Source organism: Lynx rufus, unplaced genomic scaffold, assembly GCF_022079265.1.
Source record: "Lynx rufus isolate CCGP_SWC_20201006 ecotype Redwood Valley unplaced genomic scaffold, mLynRuf1.p SCAF_9, whole genome shotgun sequence".
NCBI lineage: Eukaryota > Metazoa > Chordata > Mammalia > Carnivora > Felidae > Lynx > Lynx rufus.
The window spans coordinates 67,340,001-67,360,457 of record NW_025814897.1 but is presented as its reverse complement, the minus strand read 5'-3'; the positions used below and the strand labels follow the sequence as shown (position 1 = coordinate 67,360,457).

General features: G+C 45.1%; 1 protein-coding gene and 1 pseudogene across 1 annotated transcript in view; one reads left to right on the top strand and one right to left on the bottom strand.

The window, feature by feature from the left end:
• IRAG1 (inositol 1,4,5-triphosphate receptor associated 1) overlaps positions 1-20,457 on the top strand; it is a 117,097-nt gene that overhangs the window by 23,548 nt on the left and 73,092 nt on the right. The window contains 1 exon segment of the mRNA XM_047070566.1: positions 18,957-19,114. Coding sequence (XP_046926522.1) covers positions 18,957-19,114 — 158 coding nt within the window.
• LOC124506621 (uncharacterized) lies at positions 9,435-9,588 on the bottom strand (annotated as a pseudogene).

Genomic DNA, 20,457 nt, shown 5'->3' with positions numbered 1-20,457 from the left:
TTTTAAAAATAGCTGCATTAGTTTGTTAGGGATTCCATAACAAAATACTATAGACTGGGTGGCTTACCCAACAGAAGTCAATTTTCTCAGAGTTCTGGAGATGTCCAAGATCAAGGTGTTGGTAGATTTGGTCTCCTTCTTCAGCTTGCAGATGGCCACCTTCTTTCTGTGTCATTACAGGGCCTTTCCTCTGTGTATGTACATCCCTGGTGTCTCTCTGTGTGTCCAAATTTTCTCTTCTTATAAGAGTACCAGTAAGATTGGATCAGGGCTCACCCTAACAGCCTCATTTTAACTCACCCTTTTAAGACCAATATCCAGATACAGTCACATTCTGAGGTTCTGGGGATTAGGGCTTCAATATATGAATTTTAGGCACAGTTCAGCCCCAACCAATAGTCTTATGGATTTTCTTCTGAGAGAGCTGATCTCTGGTTAGTTGCAACTAGTGAAGCCAGAATTTGTTTAAATAACACATTCATATGACCACTAAATGACACTGGCCTGCAGCCTGAATTAAAAGGCACTGCCTATATAGTCCCTGAGATAAAGGATCCTTATGTGTGGTTTTGCGTGTTCCTTGAGTTCAATTAGTCAATCTTCTCCACAGCCACATCAGGGAAGGTCAGTAACCAGCCATAGACATGCATGTAACATCTAGAACCTCTATAGTGACTGCTTTTTAAAAAAAAGCAGAAGCAATTCCAAATCCTGATGTGTAAACAGGAGGGTGATGAACTTGCATGAGGTGTCCTTCCGTGAAGTGAAATTTGAAGTTCTTAAATGGAAAGACTCCTGTGAAGTGAACTTTAAACTTCTTAAAAAGCTCACTCTAATTTTGTTCTCTTTTGAGTGAAGAATCAGTTTGGAAGCTCAAGATGTAACAATTCTTTGCTCTGTACTTCTTATAGTAGCCAAAGTCCAATCTCGCTTATATCAGTGGGAACTCAAAATCAAGATTTTCCTCCAGGTCATCTGAGCTGAGGCATCATCCCACCTTGGCTGGTGGACTTATCTCCCTCTTTGCACAGTTTCTGCTCCCTTTTTCAGCATTATTTTTAACTCTCTTGCCTTTTGAGTGTTTTTATTGACATCTGGCCACAAACCCTTTTAGGAAGAAGGCAGTTATAAATCACCCACAGAGAAATCAATAAAAAACAGTTCAATCCACAGTGACACTGATTTGTCCCCAGATAACCAGCATCCTGCAGGCTCAACAGTAATACCCATGGGGGTATCTACAAGAAGGGTGAAGGGCAAGGGGGCACTACATTCTGAGAGAGGGGGTGAGCTGCCAGCTCCCAGAAGCTCAAGGAAAGGATGGACTTGGCTTCCATCCACACACTTCTCATCCAGCCTCAGGGGAGAGCTCTGTGTTTCCATTTCATCCAGCTCAGATTTTTCCAACCACATCAGTGGCATTTTCTTATCTTCTGAGAATCTGCTTCAGAGCTAAAGTATCTTCTTCGAGCCTCAAGAAAGGGCAGTAGGAATGAATTGTTGTATTTGTGGGGGATGGGGGAAGGCAGGAGAGTATGTTACTGTGGCACAGAGGCATGGAAGAAGAAACTCTATCAAGCTGTCTGTTGTCAGGCCACTGCTCTTGGTTACCATGAGTTGGGGGAGACCATCCCTCTGGCCAGAACTCCAGGGAGTCAAAAGTCTGAAAGTCATTGTACAGAAGCTAAAAGCTAGGCCCAGAGAGAGACGCCACTGGCCCAAGCTCACAGAATGGTTTCATAACCAGCTCATGAAGAAATGGCCCCATTGCTTTGAAATCCTAGTTCTATTCCAAGAGGAGCTTTGCTCAGAAAATGCAAATTCATGAGGAGTCAAAGCTAAAAAAAAAAAGGAAATCTACAGAGAAAAAATATCAGTTAGTTCACTTTTTAAAAATGAGTACATCAAATTGCCCATTGTAAGGACTGTGAGTGTCATAAGACCATTTGCACCAATCATTCATGCCCTCTTGGAAAATGGGACTATATTAACCTTTGGAAGAGAATTTCCTAGAAGGGGCTTTTCCTGTTTTTTCCATTAGTGAAAATATTCCAACTGCAAGGCCCAGGGTGCTGGGGTCAGGTGGTAGGAGGTAGAGAGGCTGTGTGTGGCACACTGAGGGCAGGGCCTCCCTGAACCAGGAACTCAGAATCAGGGCTGCAGTGAAAACCTCAGATCCCATCAATGCTTGATTTTACTTCTCAGTTGTCCCTAGTTCCTCCAAGTTGTGTATCTCTATTACCTCAGCCCTTGTCCTATAAGAAGTCTTACCCCTTTTCCCCTTAAGGGCTTTTCTGGAGATATGCGCATTTATACTGCGTTAAGGAATTATTTGGTTCAGTTCAACATTTGTCAAAAACTAATTATGTATCAAGTGCTGGGGATACAAAGATGAGAAAGGCTGGGTTTAAAAAAAATTTTTTTTAAATTTTTATTTATTTTTGAGAGAGACAGAGACAGAATGTGAGTGGGTTAGGGGCAGAGAGAGAGGGAGACACAGAAGCAGAAGCAGGCTCCAGGCTCTGAGCTGTCAGCACAGACCCTGATGCGGGGCTCAAACTTATGAGCTGTGAGATTATGATCTGAGCCGAAGTCGGACGCTCAACCAACTGAGCCACCCAGGCTCAGGGCCCCTGAGGGTTTTGAAGGATAAATAAGAGTCTGCCGTGAAAACCACTGAACTACTGTCAACCAAGTGGGAAAGATCAACTTGCAAACAAATAACTCCAATTATGTTAGGGCAGGGGATTGGCAAACCTTTTCTTTAAAAAGCCAAATAGTAAATATTTTAGGCTTTTTAAGTCAGATAGAGTCTGTCTCAGCTACTCAACTCTGCCTTTGCAGTGCAAAAACAGACATACGCTATACATAAATAAATGATTGTGGCTATGTTCCAATAAAACTTTATTTATATAAAAACAGTCAGTTGGTCAGATTTGGTTCACAGGTCATGGTTTGCTGAACCTTATGTTAGAGGAATGTCACAATAATATGCAAAACAAACAATAATGACAGTAATAATAATAAAAGCTACCACTCTGATAGCTTACTCTGCTAGAGACCCTATACCAGGCACTGTCTATACAATTCACATATATTTGCATACTTCTTTTTCACAACAATTTGTGAGGACACTGAGATTCAACAGCCAAAGTCATAGAGTTAGGAAGTGACAAATGCAAGGTAAAACCCAACCCTGCTTGGTTCTACAGTCTATGTTCCCAAAAAAGTGACTTAAAACTCTGAAAAGAAACGGGCAGAAGGAGTTAATCTGGTGGGGATTGTAAGGTGGTTCCTAAAGGATGAGTAGAGTCTTCCATGGAGGTAGATGGGAGAGACAGGCCTTTGAGGCAAAGAGTAGCACAGAGGTTTGAAAGCACATGGAATATTCTGGAAACAGTGGTTATTAGGTGATGCTGGGGTGTGGGATACCTTGGAGGTAGTGGCTAGAGAAGAAACAAGAGAAGTTGATAGCTGAGAAGAGGAAGTGTGGCATGTATGCCAAAAACCCTGGACTTTATCTATGAACCATGCCTTTTCCAGCTCTAGTCTTCTGGATCTTCTGGATATGCTGCATCAGACTCTCTTGAGACTGTTTGCCATACAGATTCCTGGGCTCTGTCCCCAGATATTTTGATTCAGTAGATCTGGGATGGAACCAGGAGTATGCATTTTATCAAACACCTCAGATGATTCTAGTGAGCATTCTTAGATTTGGGAATCCATGCATGGAGAGCCACTGAAATGTTTTAATCAAGGGAGAAATGTAACCAAAATTGCTTTCGAAAGGCCACTTCCATTTAGAAGATGGATTATTTATCAGGAGAATAAACTTTCCCAGAGGTCCATTTCTGGTTAGTTATCAGCTTCTCTCATCTGGAAATGCAGATGAGAAATTCCAGAAGTTTCTGCATTTCCACAGGCTATTAAAGAATGACTCAGCTTAAACCCCAGATTGAACTCTATGATGTTGACCAAACAGTTAATTTAAGGAGAGATAGTATACAAATAACAAATTGCAATTTAACAAACCTTTTTGAATCTGATGTTGAGGACAGTATCTTCTCCATGATGAATCAGTTGGTGAATCGTTAGCCAGAAAAAAGTCTTCTGGTCTTCTGGTCCTGTGTCAGTGTTTCTTTTGTGGTGGTGGTGGTGGTTGACAACACTGATGCTGGGTTCTGTATTGCCTTAGAAGCCTCATCATGGTGTAATGAACAGACCCCTGGGTTTGCAGTCCAACTACCCTGAGTTCAAATCCTGTTTACAGTGCTCAGTAATTGTGATGCCTGGAGCAAATCACTTGTCCTTTCTGAGTTTCAGTTTTCTCATCTGTAGAATGGAAATAATAATTCCCAGTCCTCATTGTAAGGACTGAATAAGATGAAGGATATAAAGAGTCAGATAGAGACCTGGTGCAATAAATATTGGTTCTCTTCTGTGGATGCCTCAGAATTGTTTTTATGCACTTCCCATCTTTCCATTGTGGATAACAACTCCCTGGAGAGAAATCCTCAATGGTTACTTCCTGTTTCATATTATTATGCAGCCACTGTTGCACAAGCCTGTTTAAAGAGGAACGCTTAAATTCACGTGCCTCGAGCCACCAGAGTTTGCTGTTGAGAGAGCCATTCTCAGGCTCCTGCCTTTGCCTTCCTCACCACCATTTCACATCACTGTTTACCATAGTTTGTTCTCAAGTGGTGTCTAAAGACTCAAATCCTATGGTTATTGGCATAGATTTGGATGCCAAGAGAACTGCTCCCTTTACATTACTTTAGCACATGGCTTTAGCACATGGCTTCTTGTGGCCACAGTCTCTGTCCAAGTTCTGAGTTGACCAAACTGCAAATGCATTTCAGTTCAGATGCCCTTAATGACAAAAAGACCCTGTCCCAGATCCACAACTGTCTCCCACCTCCTATACTCATCTCAGTGGGCAAGGTGTGAGCTTCTTCCTTGTCTAACAAACTGGAGTTCTCACCCCAAAATGTGGGGCTGAGGTTCAGGGTGGCAAGCCTGTGCACATGGCCTCACATTGCAGGTCTTGGGGCCTGCTTTCCTGGGGACGGTCAGCAGCGAGATCCCACCCAACTCTGAACTGAGGAATAGGTGGAGTGAGTTCCTGATGATCTGGAAGGAAGCAACAATGCTTGAAAATCATTTGAAGGTTGAAATTTGACTCAATAAACATGTTTATATTTACTAGGTTATCTTTTAGGCAGGAGCAAGGAGGTTGGCCAAACCCAGTTACTCCTCTGAAGCCTGAGTATATATTTAAAATGTACAGGTGTATAGTGGAAGGAAGGGTAGGAGCAGGCATTGTGGGGGTAGGGATTCAGAAGTTTGGGCTGGGATTTCTGGGAGAATGCTGATTCCATCAATATGGGCAGGGAATGCAAAAGGAGAAGCAGGTTCTGAGGAAAGAGGCATGGTGATACATTTAGTTAGGGAATAACTTAGGGCAAGCTCATTTGCTCTAGAACTGAGTATTTCAACTCAGACTCTCATGTAGGCAGCAGAGCAGTGAGGTGAGAGAAGCTTTGGTGTCCAGAAACACCCTGTACAGCCCAATTTACAAAGGCTTAGCTGTTTGTACCAACAGGAGTTCTTTGTTGCAAGTGCCAAAAAAGCCAGCACAAGGCAGACTAAGCAAAAAGAGGTATTCATTGGTTCTTGAAACATAAAAGGCCAGGGATATCAGGCATAGCTTGATCAGACCCTTAGATAACAGCCTCAGGACCTACTTTCTAGCTCCTTGCTATCCTCTCACATTGATTCCATTTTTAGACAATAAGGATTCTGTTTTCACCATCTTACATTTAAGATCTGCAGTTTACAATCTCTTTCCCAGCAAAATCTTATTGGTCTCATTGGCTCTGGGTAGGTCACATGCTCACCCTTAAGCCAATCACTGTAACTGAGGGGATGTGATGCAAAGATGCCCAAAGGCAGCCTCTGGCCCTGGGGTTGTCAATTAGACCCCTTACCTCTGATTGATGACTTCTCTGCATAAGCAACATAGACTCCAAACTCATGGGGTAGAAACTGGGGCTCAGGCTGGCAAATTAGCCTAATCCTCTACCAGAGAGATGGGAAGACTGAAGCCTGAGTGGTAAAGGAATCCATTGTCACACAGGTGGATGGTATCACAGTCTGCCCTTCCCTTCCCCAGAAAGCCCCTGTCACTGAGCCTCTGCAATCCTTTCTTTGGCCTCCTGAAGCACATATTAGGCCGGACTGTGCCCTAAAGCCCAGCACCAGAGCAGGAGTCAGAGCAGGAGTTGAGCCAGGTTTGGCTTCAGAGGCTATGGCCACTTTGCAAACCTTCATGGCTCACTTCTCTTGGTAGGGGTGGGGGAGATGGTTCCAGGAGAGCAGACACTAGGGTGATGGCACATTTGAGCATGTGCCACCACTGGCCATTTGGGGAATGCTTTGGCTAGTTTTCAAAGTGGAGTTGGAAGGGCCAGTGGGGATGTTCTGTGGCTCCCTGATGGATTCAAGTTAAAGCTGCAAGTCCCATTGATAAGACACTTTGCAAAGTATTCATGAATGGTCAAACAGAGACATGTAGGTGGCAGAGGAGGAGGCTTTTTGTGAGGTTTTAGGTGATAGAATCCTATGGGGAAAATCTGCACACCTGTGTGTCAGAGAAGACAGGAAACCCACTTACATCACTGAGAGAAAAACTCTGCTGTTAACCTGGGCAAGCTCAGTAGGGTGGGGCAGGTGAAGCCATCCACCTTATGCAGCAGCCCAGATGACATGTGCTAATGTCATTTAAAAGGAAAACAGGGCCTTGTCTTCCCCACTTCTCACAAGAGGAACTCCAAGGCCATGATAGGACCACAAGTGAAGTCAGCCCTGGAGGGGTCACTTGGCTTCCCAAGGCTCCCTCAAAAACCAGGGATCAAACTCTTCACCTCCCTGTTTCATAGAGTCTGTGACATATTTTCATCTACTCTCTCACTTACTCGCTCATTCATTTCTTCATCTATTCAAGAAATCCTGAGAGATGAATTATACACTGGCCCTGTCATCAAGGAGCCCACCATTTAGGACATGATTCTTAATGCAGTGTGGCTGAGAAAGGGGGAGAAAGGGGTTGGAGGGGAACAGTGTGCCCAATAGGTGGGCCTCATTAGAGTTCACTGGAGGACAATTCATGATTCTACCATCCTGAACATTTATGCTCTATTAGTTAATAGAAATTTATCATATGTCTTAGGGGGGATGGGTAGCAAAAAGGCTGAGAATTACTGGTGCAGTAAACAAATGATTACAAGGCAAAGCAATGAGCCACAAGGCAAGGGAGAACACAGGACTGTCAGAGCCCAGAGGGAGTCAGGGCAGGCTTCCTGGTGGAAGTGATATTTGAACTTAGTATTAAAGGATGAACAGGAGTTAGCCAGGGAATTCTAGACAGGAAAGTCCACAGGAAGGCTCAGAGCCTCAAGTAGCACATGCTGTAATGAGGACCAATAATGCCTAAGTAGTCCATGATCCTTAGCCATAAACTGTCCTTTCTAAGTAATTTTTCAGGACACCAAAAAGACTCTTCCTTTAACAATTCCATAATTTATGATGCAAGTAAGTCTCATGCTCATTGTGGGAAAATATACAGATATAAATATTTTTAAAGTGTTCAATTAATTTTATTCATAATTCCATTTTAAAATAACCACTTTTAACATTTGAGTTTTTAACTTCTGGACTTCCCTCCCTAAAGGATGGCCATAATCAATCAACTTCTATTTCACATAAAAATATATATAATTTAAAAATGAAAGTAGAATCAAACCACTTGTTTTCCCCCTCAATCAATATATTGTAAACAAAGATGATTATGTCTAAAGTGTCAGACTGTATGCATTATAACCATCGTGGATAGAAGTGTTCTGAAACAGCATTTGCTCTCCTGTCTTTTCCAGGGAGCCAACACAGAGCTTTGCTTCTTTCATGCCCACCAGCTTTGGGCTGGGCTGTCAACCAAGACTGAACTCAGTTGACCAGGAAGGTGTCTAGGAAAACATGCCTGGGCTGACCAGCTCCAGGTTCTGTGCCAAGCTGAGGGCTTGTATCCACTTTTTGAATGTGGCTGCTTCCTTCCTGCAGTGTGTTGTCCATTCTCGCTGCTTTTGATCTATTGTGGGCTGGCAAAGCAGAAAACCAAGCCCATGAAGTAGATGGGAAGGAGCGTACCTAGGTTGTAAGTGAAGGCCTGTGTTGCATGAAAGCACAAGTGACTTGTGTTAATCAATACTCTCTCTCAGAGGTGAGTAAAGGAATACTTCCTAAGTATCTACGGTGTGCTGGATACATGCCTTACTTTATTTAAATCTCATAACACCCCTTTGAGAGAAGTACCTTAGCTCCATCTTCCAAACGACAGCCTGATCCCAGAGAACATTCATTGCTTTGTCAAGGGTCACTGAGCTGTAAGGGCCAGAGCTACATTGGAACCTGGTCTATTTCACTTCCAAATCCCTGCTGTTTTCACTGTACTACATCTTGTGCTTGCCACCAAATCTCATGCTGGGTTTGGATTGATGACTTTGTCAAAGGCATGTCCACTGGACTGGTGAGATGCTTCTGTGTGGAGCAGGGCTAGGTCTCCTACATAATTTTTCATGACCTCAGAACTGAATAGGAACTGCCCTCATTAGATGGTGCCTGTACTCTCTGGCCTGCCACACTCTGTCTTCCATAAGAAGAGGCAGAACAATCCAACCTGTGTGTTAGAGAGATTTCTCTGGCACCTTGCACAGGGTGGTCAGAAGGGGCCAGAGTGGAGGTAAAAAGAACAATGAGGTTGTTGTAGTGATGCCGGTCACACAGATCCATGGCAGGGGTGGTGGCCAGAAGAAGGAGGGAAGCAATCAAAGACATGTCTGAACTAGGACTGACAGGACTCAGAGTCTAATTGATTGTAGGATTGATGGAGAGGGAGGAATCAGGATGACTTCTGGGTTTTTAGTCTGAATGCCATTCACTAGGGCACAGAAGGAGTGGGCTTGGGAGAAGGCAGGGCTGGGGATGGGAAGAAATAATGGATCTTGTTTGCAACATGGTACACCTAAGAAGCATTGTGCAAAGGTAACTGGTAATTGAATCTCCATAACTCTGCTACCATGGGGTGATATTAAAGTCATCTGCATTCCTTCTGCACCCTGGTAGGGGTAAGGAGTGGAGCCCAGGACTGAGAGGCTCAGTGATGACCTTGCAAATGTTTAACACCCAGATCTCTCAGAAAAAAAAGGCCTTGATATGTAGCATTTGCTGATTTGCTGATTTATGTGCCATCATGACCGATTTCAGGCTACTAACTGGACATCAGTGAATGTGAAGTTGTAAAGAGATGAATAGTAAGTAGCACATCATTATATAATGTTCCCCCACAGTAGAACCAAATCATCTCAACAGTATAGATAACAATAAAATGTAGTAAAATAATTAGGATGTGATTATTGTGGGTGTTGATTTCCTGTGTTTTTAGTGTAATTTAATTGTAACTTAATTCTTTCCTAGCAATAATCACGCCTTGGATAAACCTCATTGGCTATGATACTGCCACTGCAAAAAGCTATTATTCAATTTTTAATGATGTCTGTGTTTAACAACCAGCTCACAAAATTCTTGACAATTAGCATACCACTGGAGAAACTCCAAGAAAGTACAAGTTGGAAGAGCTACAAATCTACCTCCTTGTCAGACAGGCTGAGGGACTCCCCAAGGTCACACATCTGGGAAGGCAGAGCCAGGCCCAGTACCTAGGAGAAGGCTCTTGTCCTCCATTCTTCCTGATGGCCCCTCAGTACCCCAGCCAGCCACATGGACCTGGGGAAAACCGTGTGGTCCTTAACCCCAGGATGATGATTCATGTCACCCTAGAGTGAGTGACTCAGGGAAGAGGCTGCTGGGCGGCCTGGAACAAAGAGAATAGGGCAATATTTATTTCTGCTAGGAGCTAAATGGGAGGCTCAGATACTTTTCTGCTGTTCCCATTGCCTTTGAACTGCCTCTGATTGAGCAATTGTACATATTTCCAAGAAGAGAGAATTTTTTCAAGTGGACTTATTTTTAAAAAAAGAATTGCTGAAGTGAACAAGCTGGAGAGGAAACCTGGGGAGATGTTTTGGCTTACTTCCTGTCATAACTGGGGGATGGGGTGGGATGGAGGGAGTTCTGGCCCTGGCTTAACTATTTTTCCGGGGACCTAGAATTTGGATCCCAGGCATTTCAGGGTTTCTCCAACCCTCTTCTTCCAAAGTGGCATCCAAGATCCAAGAAGCTTCCCGAGTGTCAGGGAGTTAGGGTGAGGAGGGTGCCCTGGTGCCTGATATCATCTGTCCTGGACCATTTGACAAGATGTCTACGGTACTTTCTGCAAGTCCTTGGTTAGTAGGTGACCCCTGAATTAGCCTTCTCAAGGCACCTTCAAGTCTGGCAACTTTTTGCTGCTGGCTGCACAGAAATGATTATGCCATGTGCTCCCTACCTCACCTATGCACCCCCTGGGATGATAGAAGTCTTGGGAGGATGTCTGAAGTTCTTGTCTATTAAGTCATTCCAGATAGCCATTTCCTCTCTTTGGGATCTTTTCCCCAGGGTTCTGTCTGGGAAATGGGGCCTAAGACCTTTCTGCTCTTAGAGTTCAGGACTTTTCCCCCAGACCTCTCCAAGGAAGCAGGGCACAGGTTCTTTTCTAGTGACTCACCAGAATCTATACTCTCATTGCTTCTACTTGGTCTCTCCTGTCTCTCCCTTGCTCCATAACCTTTTACTAGTCCTGGGTGTGTGTGTGTGTGTGTGTGTGTGTGTGTGTGTGTGTGTGTGGTGGGGGCGGGGGGTGGTGGTGACCTACCCTTATTTAGGATGCTTTTCCCAAATCTCTTTTCTATACCCTAAGCCCTCTCTGTTTCCCCAACGGCTAGCCCTTCCCCACAATAAGGCAGACAGACTCCCTTTTCTCTACCCCCTGATGCTACACCTCTCTCTAAGGCAATGAGCACCTAATGGCCTCCATGGTTGTGTGAAGGGAAGAGTAATGGGGAAAAAGGAGCTGTGAGGGGATGTGAGGGGTTAGTTACTATTTGTAGCTATCTTGTGTGTCCCCCCACTGGAGCCCCTGGCTGAGCACAGTGAGTGCTGACTCTTGCTCTCTTCTTATTGGGACTGAGCCAGACTCTTCTCCTAGATGTGACCCCTGGCACTGGTCTGAGCAGAAGCTGGCTCATTCTCAGGGCTTGAATGGGGTCTGAATCAGGGGAGGAAGGCAGCCCCAGACAATAGAACCTGTAAGAGATCCTCAAGCCTGGAGAGCATGGCCAGAGAGTATAGATCCCAGGGGGTGTGGGAAGTGCTCAGGACCAGCCTCCCCAAAGCACCACCAGGCTACAGCCTCTGTGGTCCCAGCCTCTGGGCCGGAGGAATTGTGTTGGGGGCAAGAAGTCATTTGGAAGTCCCTTCCAGTCTCTCATCTTTCCCTCGCTGTTGCTTCTTCCTTCTGCCCTTCTATAGTCCACCCTTGCTCCCCTGGGACTGACCACAACACCGATCTAGGGTTGACCACAGCACAGACATGGGATGGCCACAGAACAGATTAGGTATGACCACAGCACAGATCAATGGATGACCATAATGTAGACCTGGGAATGACTATAGCATAGACCTGCAACTGACCACGGCACAGACCTGGGTGGCCACAGTACTGTACCCTCTCTCTCTAACCCTACTGTCTGCAGCCACTGGCTGCCCAACAGCAGAGTAAATGTCAGCAAGAGTAAATGTCAGAGTGCATAGCCCCTGATGGGTTTAATTCCAATTATGTCAGATGATCTTTTATCTACTTGTTTGTACAGAGAAACCCTGGCCAGGCCAGGCCAGGCCAGGCCAAGAATATGTCTCCTTTACCCACAAGAGACAAAGCTGGAACTCAGATATCCAGGTTGAACAGCAGACTATCTGGGCCTGGTTGGATTTTGATGATGCCATAGCCAGAGAACTCAGCTGCCCTATTCAGGGAAAGGAACCTATGAGTACATACTATGTGCCTCATCTTGCTTGTATTTCCTAATTTAATCCTTACAAAACCCTAAAAGGGTCTCCATTTTACAGATGAAGAAACAGAGGTCAGAGGAGACTAATCCAGCAAGGCAGAAGGGAATTAGAACCCAATCTGCCAAGTTCCAAAGCCCTCTTGCAACATCCCAAGGTTGGGAAGCAGGATGGTGTTCTCCTGAAGTGAGCCTCACTCAGGCTTGCCTATGGGATCCAGGACACAGCTCTGCAGTTGGCCAGGCCCAGGGACCCACAGAAGTGCCTCTCAGCAGTTTGAGCTGATCTCTGATGCCCCAGATTTCCCAAGTATGTCTAGGACTGCCCTGGGGTGAGAGCAGGGACCAGGGAACACCCTTTCTCTCCCATGAGAGTGACCATAACAAGGATACATTTTCTTATCATTTACCAAAAGCAAGCCCTTCAAAATTAGAGGCAGAAAGCTGATGTCTGTAGCGGAATCTGAGGAATAGGGGTTCTGGGACCTTCTCTGACTATCTCTCACCCATAAGTATGGCTTTGATTAAGTCCTTGCCCCTATCTGGGCCTGTAAGATGGGATCAGGAGACAGGACTGGCTGATCTCCAGTGGCCCTCCCTGTCATCCTCTGAATTTGCAGAGGGACTGAGAGACATGCATGTGCAGTCACCCCAAACAATTCCCTTCATCAAATTCTTCATCTAGAGATAGACCAGTGGTATTAATAGCAACCTAATCTCTTTCAAATTCTTTGTGTTGCTAAAATGAAAGCAAAAATTCAAAGCTGGAAGAACAAAAAACTCCCTTCTGAGAATTCTGAGTCACTCCAGAAAGGTCAGTGGAGTTTGGGTTAACCCGTTTTTTCCCAGAAGGGCCTCTGGCTCTTCCCTGGACACCCTAAGATTAACAGAGAAAATGTGAGAGCCGCTCAGCTTGTAGATTTGTGCTCCTGGGACACTGTGATTAAGAGAGAGGCTTGGTTTCTTCTGGGCTGGTCGCAAAGCTTTGGGAGAGGCATCCATGGAGCCATAGTAAGAGGCCACAGCTTGCCGAGACCACCACCCATGAGCCAGTGGGCTTGACAAGCTGGGGACTGGGGAGTCAGACAGACCTGTGGCTGGCTTCTGGCACTGCTGTTCATGGGTTTACTGACTTTGGGTAAGTCTTCAGGGCCCCGTTTTCCTCATTTGTAAAATGGGACTAATCATAATGTTAATAGTAATGGAACTTCTGTGGTTTCTGTAAAGGCTCTTGCTAAATCATGATTCCTGATGATGCTTGCAGGGACATGGGCAGCCCCTCCCACTGGCTGAGGGGTACAGGATGGAGGTATTCTGCCAGCTGTGGATGGGCATGCTATGTTTGTATGGCCACTCTGTCAGAGCAGTGCTCTCCTGCCATCTCCCCATAACCCATGGGGTCCTACAGTGGCTTTTCTAGGGGCAGAGGCTGTGCAGTTAACGTAACAAGGGTGAGACTTCCTGGGGTGAAAAGTTCAAAGGACAAACTAATGGACAGGTGTATGAATGAAAAAGTCAGAAGGAGTGTGGGTGAATGGATGGCCTGACAGACAGATGGATGGGGGGAATGGGTGGATTTGTCATCCTACAGTGGGGGTCTGCAACCTCTAACTGTGAGCCCACACTTTTGCCCTCATAAGACCTCTGGTCTGATGAGCAGCTGCTTGCCCTGCCCTGCCCCACCACTGGTGGCCCTGCTGGGAATGCACACTCCAATTCTCTGTAGGGCAGCTTCCTATGCTGGGTTCTGCTGCACTTCAGCAGAACTCCCAGCTAAGGAGGAGAGAGACGATGGGCTTTGGGGTCAGACTAGTTGCATTATAATCCTTGGCCTGACGCATATTAGCTGTGGGATCTCGAACAAATTACTGAACCCCTCTAATCCTTTGTTCCTTAATATGTAAAATGGAAATAATAAAACCCATCTCACAGGGTTTAGGCAAGATAGCACTTGAAATGCACCTAGCATGGTAATCAACACTCAGTAGGCAAACTAGAAATATGTAATGAATGAGAGAATGAAGGAAAGTATGCCAGTTTGCTTTCTTTCATGAGCATGGCCAGGGGCAGATAAAAATATTTAAATATGGATTAGACACTTCTGGTCTTTTCAATTCCACTAATGATTGGATAGTTATCCTAGCAGAGGCTTAGATAATTGGCACCAGGTACAAAGGTTACTGGACCCAATTAAGTTGTTTCCCTTCTTTGTACCTAAGTTTCCCTTCCTGTAAAATGGGCCAAGCTATATACTTAAGCACTGGCTGGGAACAGAATGAGTAGAATCCAAAGAATTGACTGGCTCTTGACAATGACCTACCTAACCCTTTACAGACTAGGCTAAAGAAGTAGTTAGAAGGGCCCTGAAAATGGGTTAAAGAAGGAGCAGCTCAGAGACTAAACATAACTAAATGTTTTTTCCTTTTATGGGTCGGTGCTCTAGATCACCATTTCCTGCAGATTATATCCTTAACTTTGCTGTGATGGATGTAAGGTCTGTGTGCCCACAAGCTCCAGCAGAACCCAGATGTCACCCTGGGGGAGGGACTCTGCTTTTACCTTGCTATTTTAAGCAGTAAGTTTATAATAATGGATGGGAGAGAAAGCGAACAGGGCAGGAGCAGCGTGGGAATGGCCTCAGCAGGCAGGGTTGCTGGGGCTCCCCCTGAGGACCTCGGGGTTCTGTCTTGTCAAGTGTGGGGCCACAGCCAGCCTCCACTCTGCTTTGTCCTGCTGCAGCTGACATCTCTTAGTGCTTGTCTGCCTTAATTTGTTTTTGTTTTGCTTTGTTGTCTGATCCAGGGACTGACTTAAGGTCTTTCTTGAGGAGGAGAAGAGGGAGGAAAGAAAATGGAGGGTCAGAAAATGAGATATTTTTTTATGTGACTTTGGGATACCATGATCTCATAATCCTATGGGATGGGACTCCCAGGATTTCAGGGACTCCTAGAGTTGAAAATGGCCCCTGAAGTGGGAATCCTGTGACCATTGGCCCAGGCTTTGCTGGAACTCTCCCAGGAATGGGGAGTTCATTACCTTAAAGAGTAGCCTGTTTCATCTTAGGTGGTTCCAACCACTAGAAAGGTTTCCCTTGCCTTGATTTGACCTTTATTTCATTCTTTGGCCATGCATTTATCCTTTGGGGACAAAAGAACTACAGGAATGATTTTCAAAAATCTGAGAAGCAATTTTATTTTTCCCTGCACTGTCTCTTCTCCAGGCTAAAGGTCTTTAGTTCTTTAAAGACAAACTCTTGTTTCCTGCATACTGCTTCCTGTTTTCTGAACATGCCCCAATTTGTCTGAATCCTTCTTACTAACAGAGTGCAATACACTTTGTGTAGATTAAGGCATAGAGGAAAGTAGAACTGTCACCTCACATGGTTTGGGAACTACATTACTATTAAGACAGGCTGGACTTACACATAGATAATACATCACTTAAGGGGGTTCTTGGGAAGTGCAGCCAACTTACTTGGTAGAATTGGGTTTGTGGATATCTTTTGCTACTGTCAACCCCTGTTACCATATACTTTGCCCAGCACCACTGATGTCACTGCTGTTGAAGTCCAAGTAAAAGTGATAGAAATTAATCATGGAGCAGACCTTTGGGTAAATCTGGTGCTCATTTGATCCATAAACTGACTATTTAGAATGGGAGACACAGCATGCTCTGGTCCTATAGCTCTCATTCCCAACAGCCAGGTTTAATATGTCTAGTAGGGTTTCTCCCTTCTTGTCTCACCTTTCCCTCTACCTATTCTGTTCAGAGAAATTCCCCTCACCATTTCAGTATTCATGACTCAGTTCAAATACCATTTCTAACATGGAATCTAGGCTAAAACTATATCTCACCTGTCCCAATTTCCATAGTTTAGGGATCCTTTCCTGGGATCCTGCAACTTGTCATTTTCGAAGTCCTAACAGTTATACTGTTTTCCTACAGCCTCCCACTACTGTACTCCTTGAGGGCCAAGACCACATCTTCATCATCTTTAAGTCACCAGCACATAGTACAGGACCTGGTAGAGTATGCATAAAGTCAGTGTGGTGAATGAATGAATAATTCAGTTCATGGATCCCCTACTTGAGATGAAACTGCTTGAGTTGACCAGCAGAAGTCACCCCAACTGTTTCAGAGCTGAATGGGACTACCTTTCCACCATACAGACTGACAAAAGTCAAGATGGTGGTCACATTGACCAACCCTGTGGCTAAAGTTCTCTAGTTCTTTAAATAAAAATCAATAAGCATTTTTTGATAAAAAAAATTCTAGTTAGCCGTGATGAATCAGACTCCTTGCCTTCCTTGGGGAGCTCATTCAAAGGCATGTGTGTTGGGGTGGGGGGAATCTGTCAGAGTTGTGGCTGAGGTCAGATCTGACCCTGCCTGCAGCCCTCTGGCTTCAGGCCTTCAGGAGAGCCTTTCCTATGGGACCTGATGAATATCTAGTATCATGGGAGGTGGTGGGGCTTTCTGACTTCCTCCTGCAGCCTCCTTCAGTCAGCACCTTGGGCCCAGGACATAGTAGGTACTCAGTGAATGACAATATCCTTTGTTTCTCCTTTGTGTGTTCTAGTAGCCCCTGAGCTGTGGCTGAGGGCAAGGTCTGCATCTGGTGGTTTTCATTTGCTCATCAGCAGAGCAGCAACTTCAGGGAAACTCTGAAGTTATTGAACCAGGCTGGTTTCTGGTTCTGAAGTTCTCTGAAGGCTTCTCCCACCCCATTAAGAGAAGGGGACCTGGCAGAGCTGAGGAAGAGGCCAGGTAGAGGCCTTTGGACTCTGGCTGAGCTTCCTGGACTTCAGACTTCTATGCAGATGGCTTCTGTGAGCACCTACTCTGTGCTGGGTGCTCTATCTCATTTCAGACTTAGAACATTCCTGCATGGGAGACATTCTTATCTCTGTTCCTCTGACAAGGAAAGTGAGGCTCAGAAGTGAAGCCAACATAGGGGCATCTGGATGGCTCAGTCGTTTGAGTATCCTACCCTTGATTTTGGCTCATGTCATGATCCCAGGGTTGTGGGATCGAGCCCTGTGTCCAGCTCCATGCTGAGTGTGGAGTCTGTTTAAGATTCTCTCTCTCTCTCTCTCTCTCTCTCTCTCTCTCTCTCTATCTTTCTTTCAGGGCATCTGGGTGGCTCAGTAGGTTAAGTGTCCAACTCATGGTTTCAGGTCATGATCTCACAGTTTTGTGAGTTTGAGCCCCACATCGGGCTCTGCACTGGCAGCATGGAGCCTGCTTGGTATTCTCTCTCTCCTCCTCTCTCCCTGCCCCTCTCCCCACAAAGTAAATTTTGAAAAAAAAAAAGATTCTCTCTTTCTCTCTGCCTCTGCTCCTCTCCCCTGTTTGTGCTCTCTCTCTCTTTAAAAATTAAAAAAAAAAAAGTGAAGCCAACATTTAAGGCCACACAGCCAGTGAGTGGCAGAGTGGGGACTCAAATCCAGGTATCAGGTTCCAAGGCTTGCGTTCTTTCTACCTTACTATCCTGCCTCTCCATATTGAGACCTGACATTACTGACCTTTTCTAAGAGGAAGCAGAGGAGCCAGGCCCATTGGCTCCAGTCTATTGGAGAGATCATTCATGGTCCTAGGCCTCTTGAATGGTGAGAAACACAAAAGAATAATTAGTAGTTATAAGTACCAGTAGTTAGTAGTTATAAGTTAGTACAGTGGTTACAAATTCATAGTTATAAGTAAACCCAAGTCAAACTGAGTAAAACACTAAGAAATTTAATTGTTTGTGCAGCTGGCTAGTCCAGAAAGAGTTCAGTTTTCACGGGAATTTGATCAGGGATCCAGCTTCTTTTTTATGCAAGAGTCTTAGCTCTACCACCTCCTGAGTGTCTGTCAGTTTTATCCTCAGTCTGGACTTCCAAATAGAAACAAAATGGCATCAATAGCACCAGGTCTTACATCTGCACACTCTACCACCCCGAGCAAGTTCAAGCACCTGGATCCCAGAACACTGTAATGTGCTCATTGGCTTACACCAGATCTATTTTCTATCCCTAAGCCAATCACTGTGGTGGGATAAATAAGATTACGCTGACTGGGCCAATCCTAGCTGGGTCTCAAGGTTGCTAGACCATGAGATGGGATAAGTCTGGCTTGTGGCGAAACAATTAAAGGTTGCTCAGGATTGGCACTGCACAAAGTACACAAGATGCACCCTGGCTGAGCCTCCAGAATTGCAGGCCTGGTGAGGGCTGTCCTCAAGTGAGACAGCCCCATACTGAGGATCAGAAAAGCTGTTGAAGGAAATGAAGTCAGCCATGGGGTAGAAAGTCAGGGAACATCATCTCCTCCTCTTCCTCAACCCAGACAAGGAAGGTTGTGTGGTATAGTAAAAAGAGTCCTGGCTTAAAATCAGGAAGATCTGGATTCAAATTGTTGGTTCTTTGTGTGATTTTGGCAAATGGCTGACATTCCATGATGCTGTTCTCTCTTCTATAAAATGTGAATATTAATGCCTGCATCAGAGGTCATCATGAGGATTAAATTAGGTGATGTTGTAAATGTTTCTAGGATAGTGCCTGGCACTTAGTAGGTGCTCAATAAATGGTACATAAGTACAGGTCTGGTCCCAGTGGAGCGTCCTCCATTAGCTATGGTTTTGAGGAGTTTGAAGCACTTTTTTCCCTTCTGGGATAGCTGTGTTTACTGTAAGGACCAAATTAGTTGCAAAATCTCTAAGGTCATCTCTAGCTTTGTAAACAGAGCAAATGAACAGGAGGAAATGCAATTCCAAATGCCCTCTCCTGGCCTAGTCCAACCTTTGCTGTTGATACAAACCCAACCAAGCTTTTTCTGCGGCTCATGGCTCCTAGAAATGGAACCCAACTTGGGTCAGGGATGGGAGTGGATTTGACTTGTCCTTTTGGCGTCTCCTCAGCCTGCGGAGCCCAGGCCTCTTGGAGCATCTTTGGGGCTGACGCCGCGGAGGTTCCGGGCACACGGGGCCACTCCTGCCAGGAGGCTGCCATGCCCCACATTCCCGAGGACGAGGAGCCCCCTGGAGAGCCACAGGCAGCCCAGAGCCCCGCCGGCCAAGTAAGTGCCCTCTCCTTGCCTGCAGCTAGCCTGGCCGGGGCCAAGTCAAGGGTCCTGAGCTGGGGCCACATTGCCTGGCCTGGCCAGAGGGTCTGCTTACAGCCTGTGCAGGCTGCAGTGGGCACCTGGGGAAGGTGTGTGGCTGCAACACTGAGGAATAAATACCCATAGTTTGTTTGAATTGGCTGAGGCCCCCATAGATGAACCTAGATGTTCATCTCCTAGATGAACCTCCTAGGCTATGTCTGACTGAGGTTTCCTGGGAGGTCCAGCCACCCTAACTCTGTAGGCACCCTCCTAGAATGGAGAAAGACTTGGAGGAGAACCGTCAGCACAGGGGGCCTCATCATGTCATGGGTGTGATCACCAGAAAAAGACCACCTAAACTGAGTCCACTTAAAATGAAGACCAACATTTCATAGTAAATAGTGAAAATGATTTTCAGTAAAATTGTATTGTAAGAAAGAGAAATGATGACAATAAATTAAAGGGTCTCATTGAGATTGTTTCGTACAAATGAAATTATGAAAATAAATTATTTTTAGTTATACATATAACAAAATATAGATTATATGCTACTTTTTTAGAAGGAACAAAGAATTGGGGTGCCTGGGTAGCTCAGTCGGTTGAGCATCCGACTTTGGCTCAGATCATGATCTCGTGGTTCGTGAGTTCGAGCTCTACGTCAGGCTCTGTACTGACAGCTCAGAGCTCAGAGGCTAAAGTCTGCTTTGGATTCTGTGTCTCCCTCTCTCTCTGCCCCTCCCCAACTCACGCTCTCCATCTTTCTCTCTGTCTCTCAGAAATGAATACACGTTAAAAAGAAGTATAAAACAGAAGGAATAAAGAATTAATTGTGTCGATTTTGGCATTGGTATATTTATTCTTTATACCAACAGGATGAACCACATCCTTCACATTTTACTTTACAACACCTCTATTAAGAGATTGTTTAAAATTTAAGGGCTTCATTCATTTTCCCAAGGACTTCTATCAATCCTTCAATATGCAAATCATTTTCTCATAAAGAACCTATCTTGCCTCATCATGATTTTTTCTTTGTTAACTGCTCTAGCTCCATCTGCTCTCTGGTGGTCCAAGACGTTGCATGTGAAGTGTTCCAACACTGTCTTCTTTGATTTCATGAACTCTGCACTTGGTTTGCCCTTGTACCACCCACATTATATCTGACGGTTGCCTGAACTGACCTCAGCCAGAAGGGACAGACATTTGTTAAGTGAGGGAAGAGAATGGATGAGTGAGCATTAATTTGGTAAGCGGGCAGACTCCGTGAACATTTTCATGTCAGGATGACATTTGTTTTTTTGCACATGATAACTGTG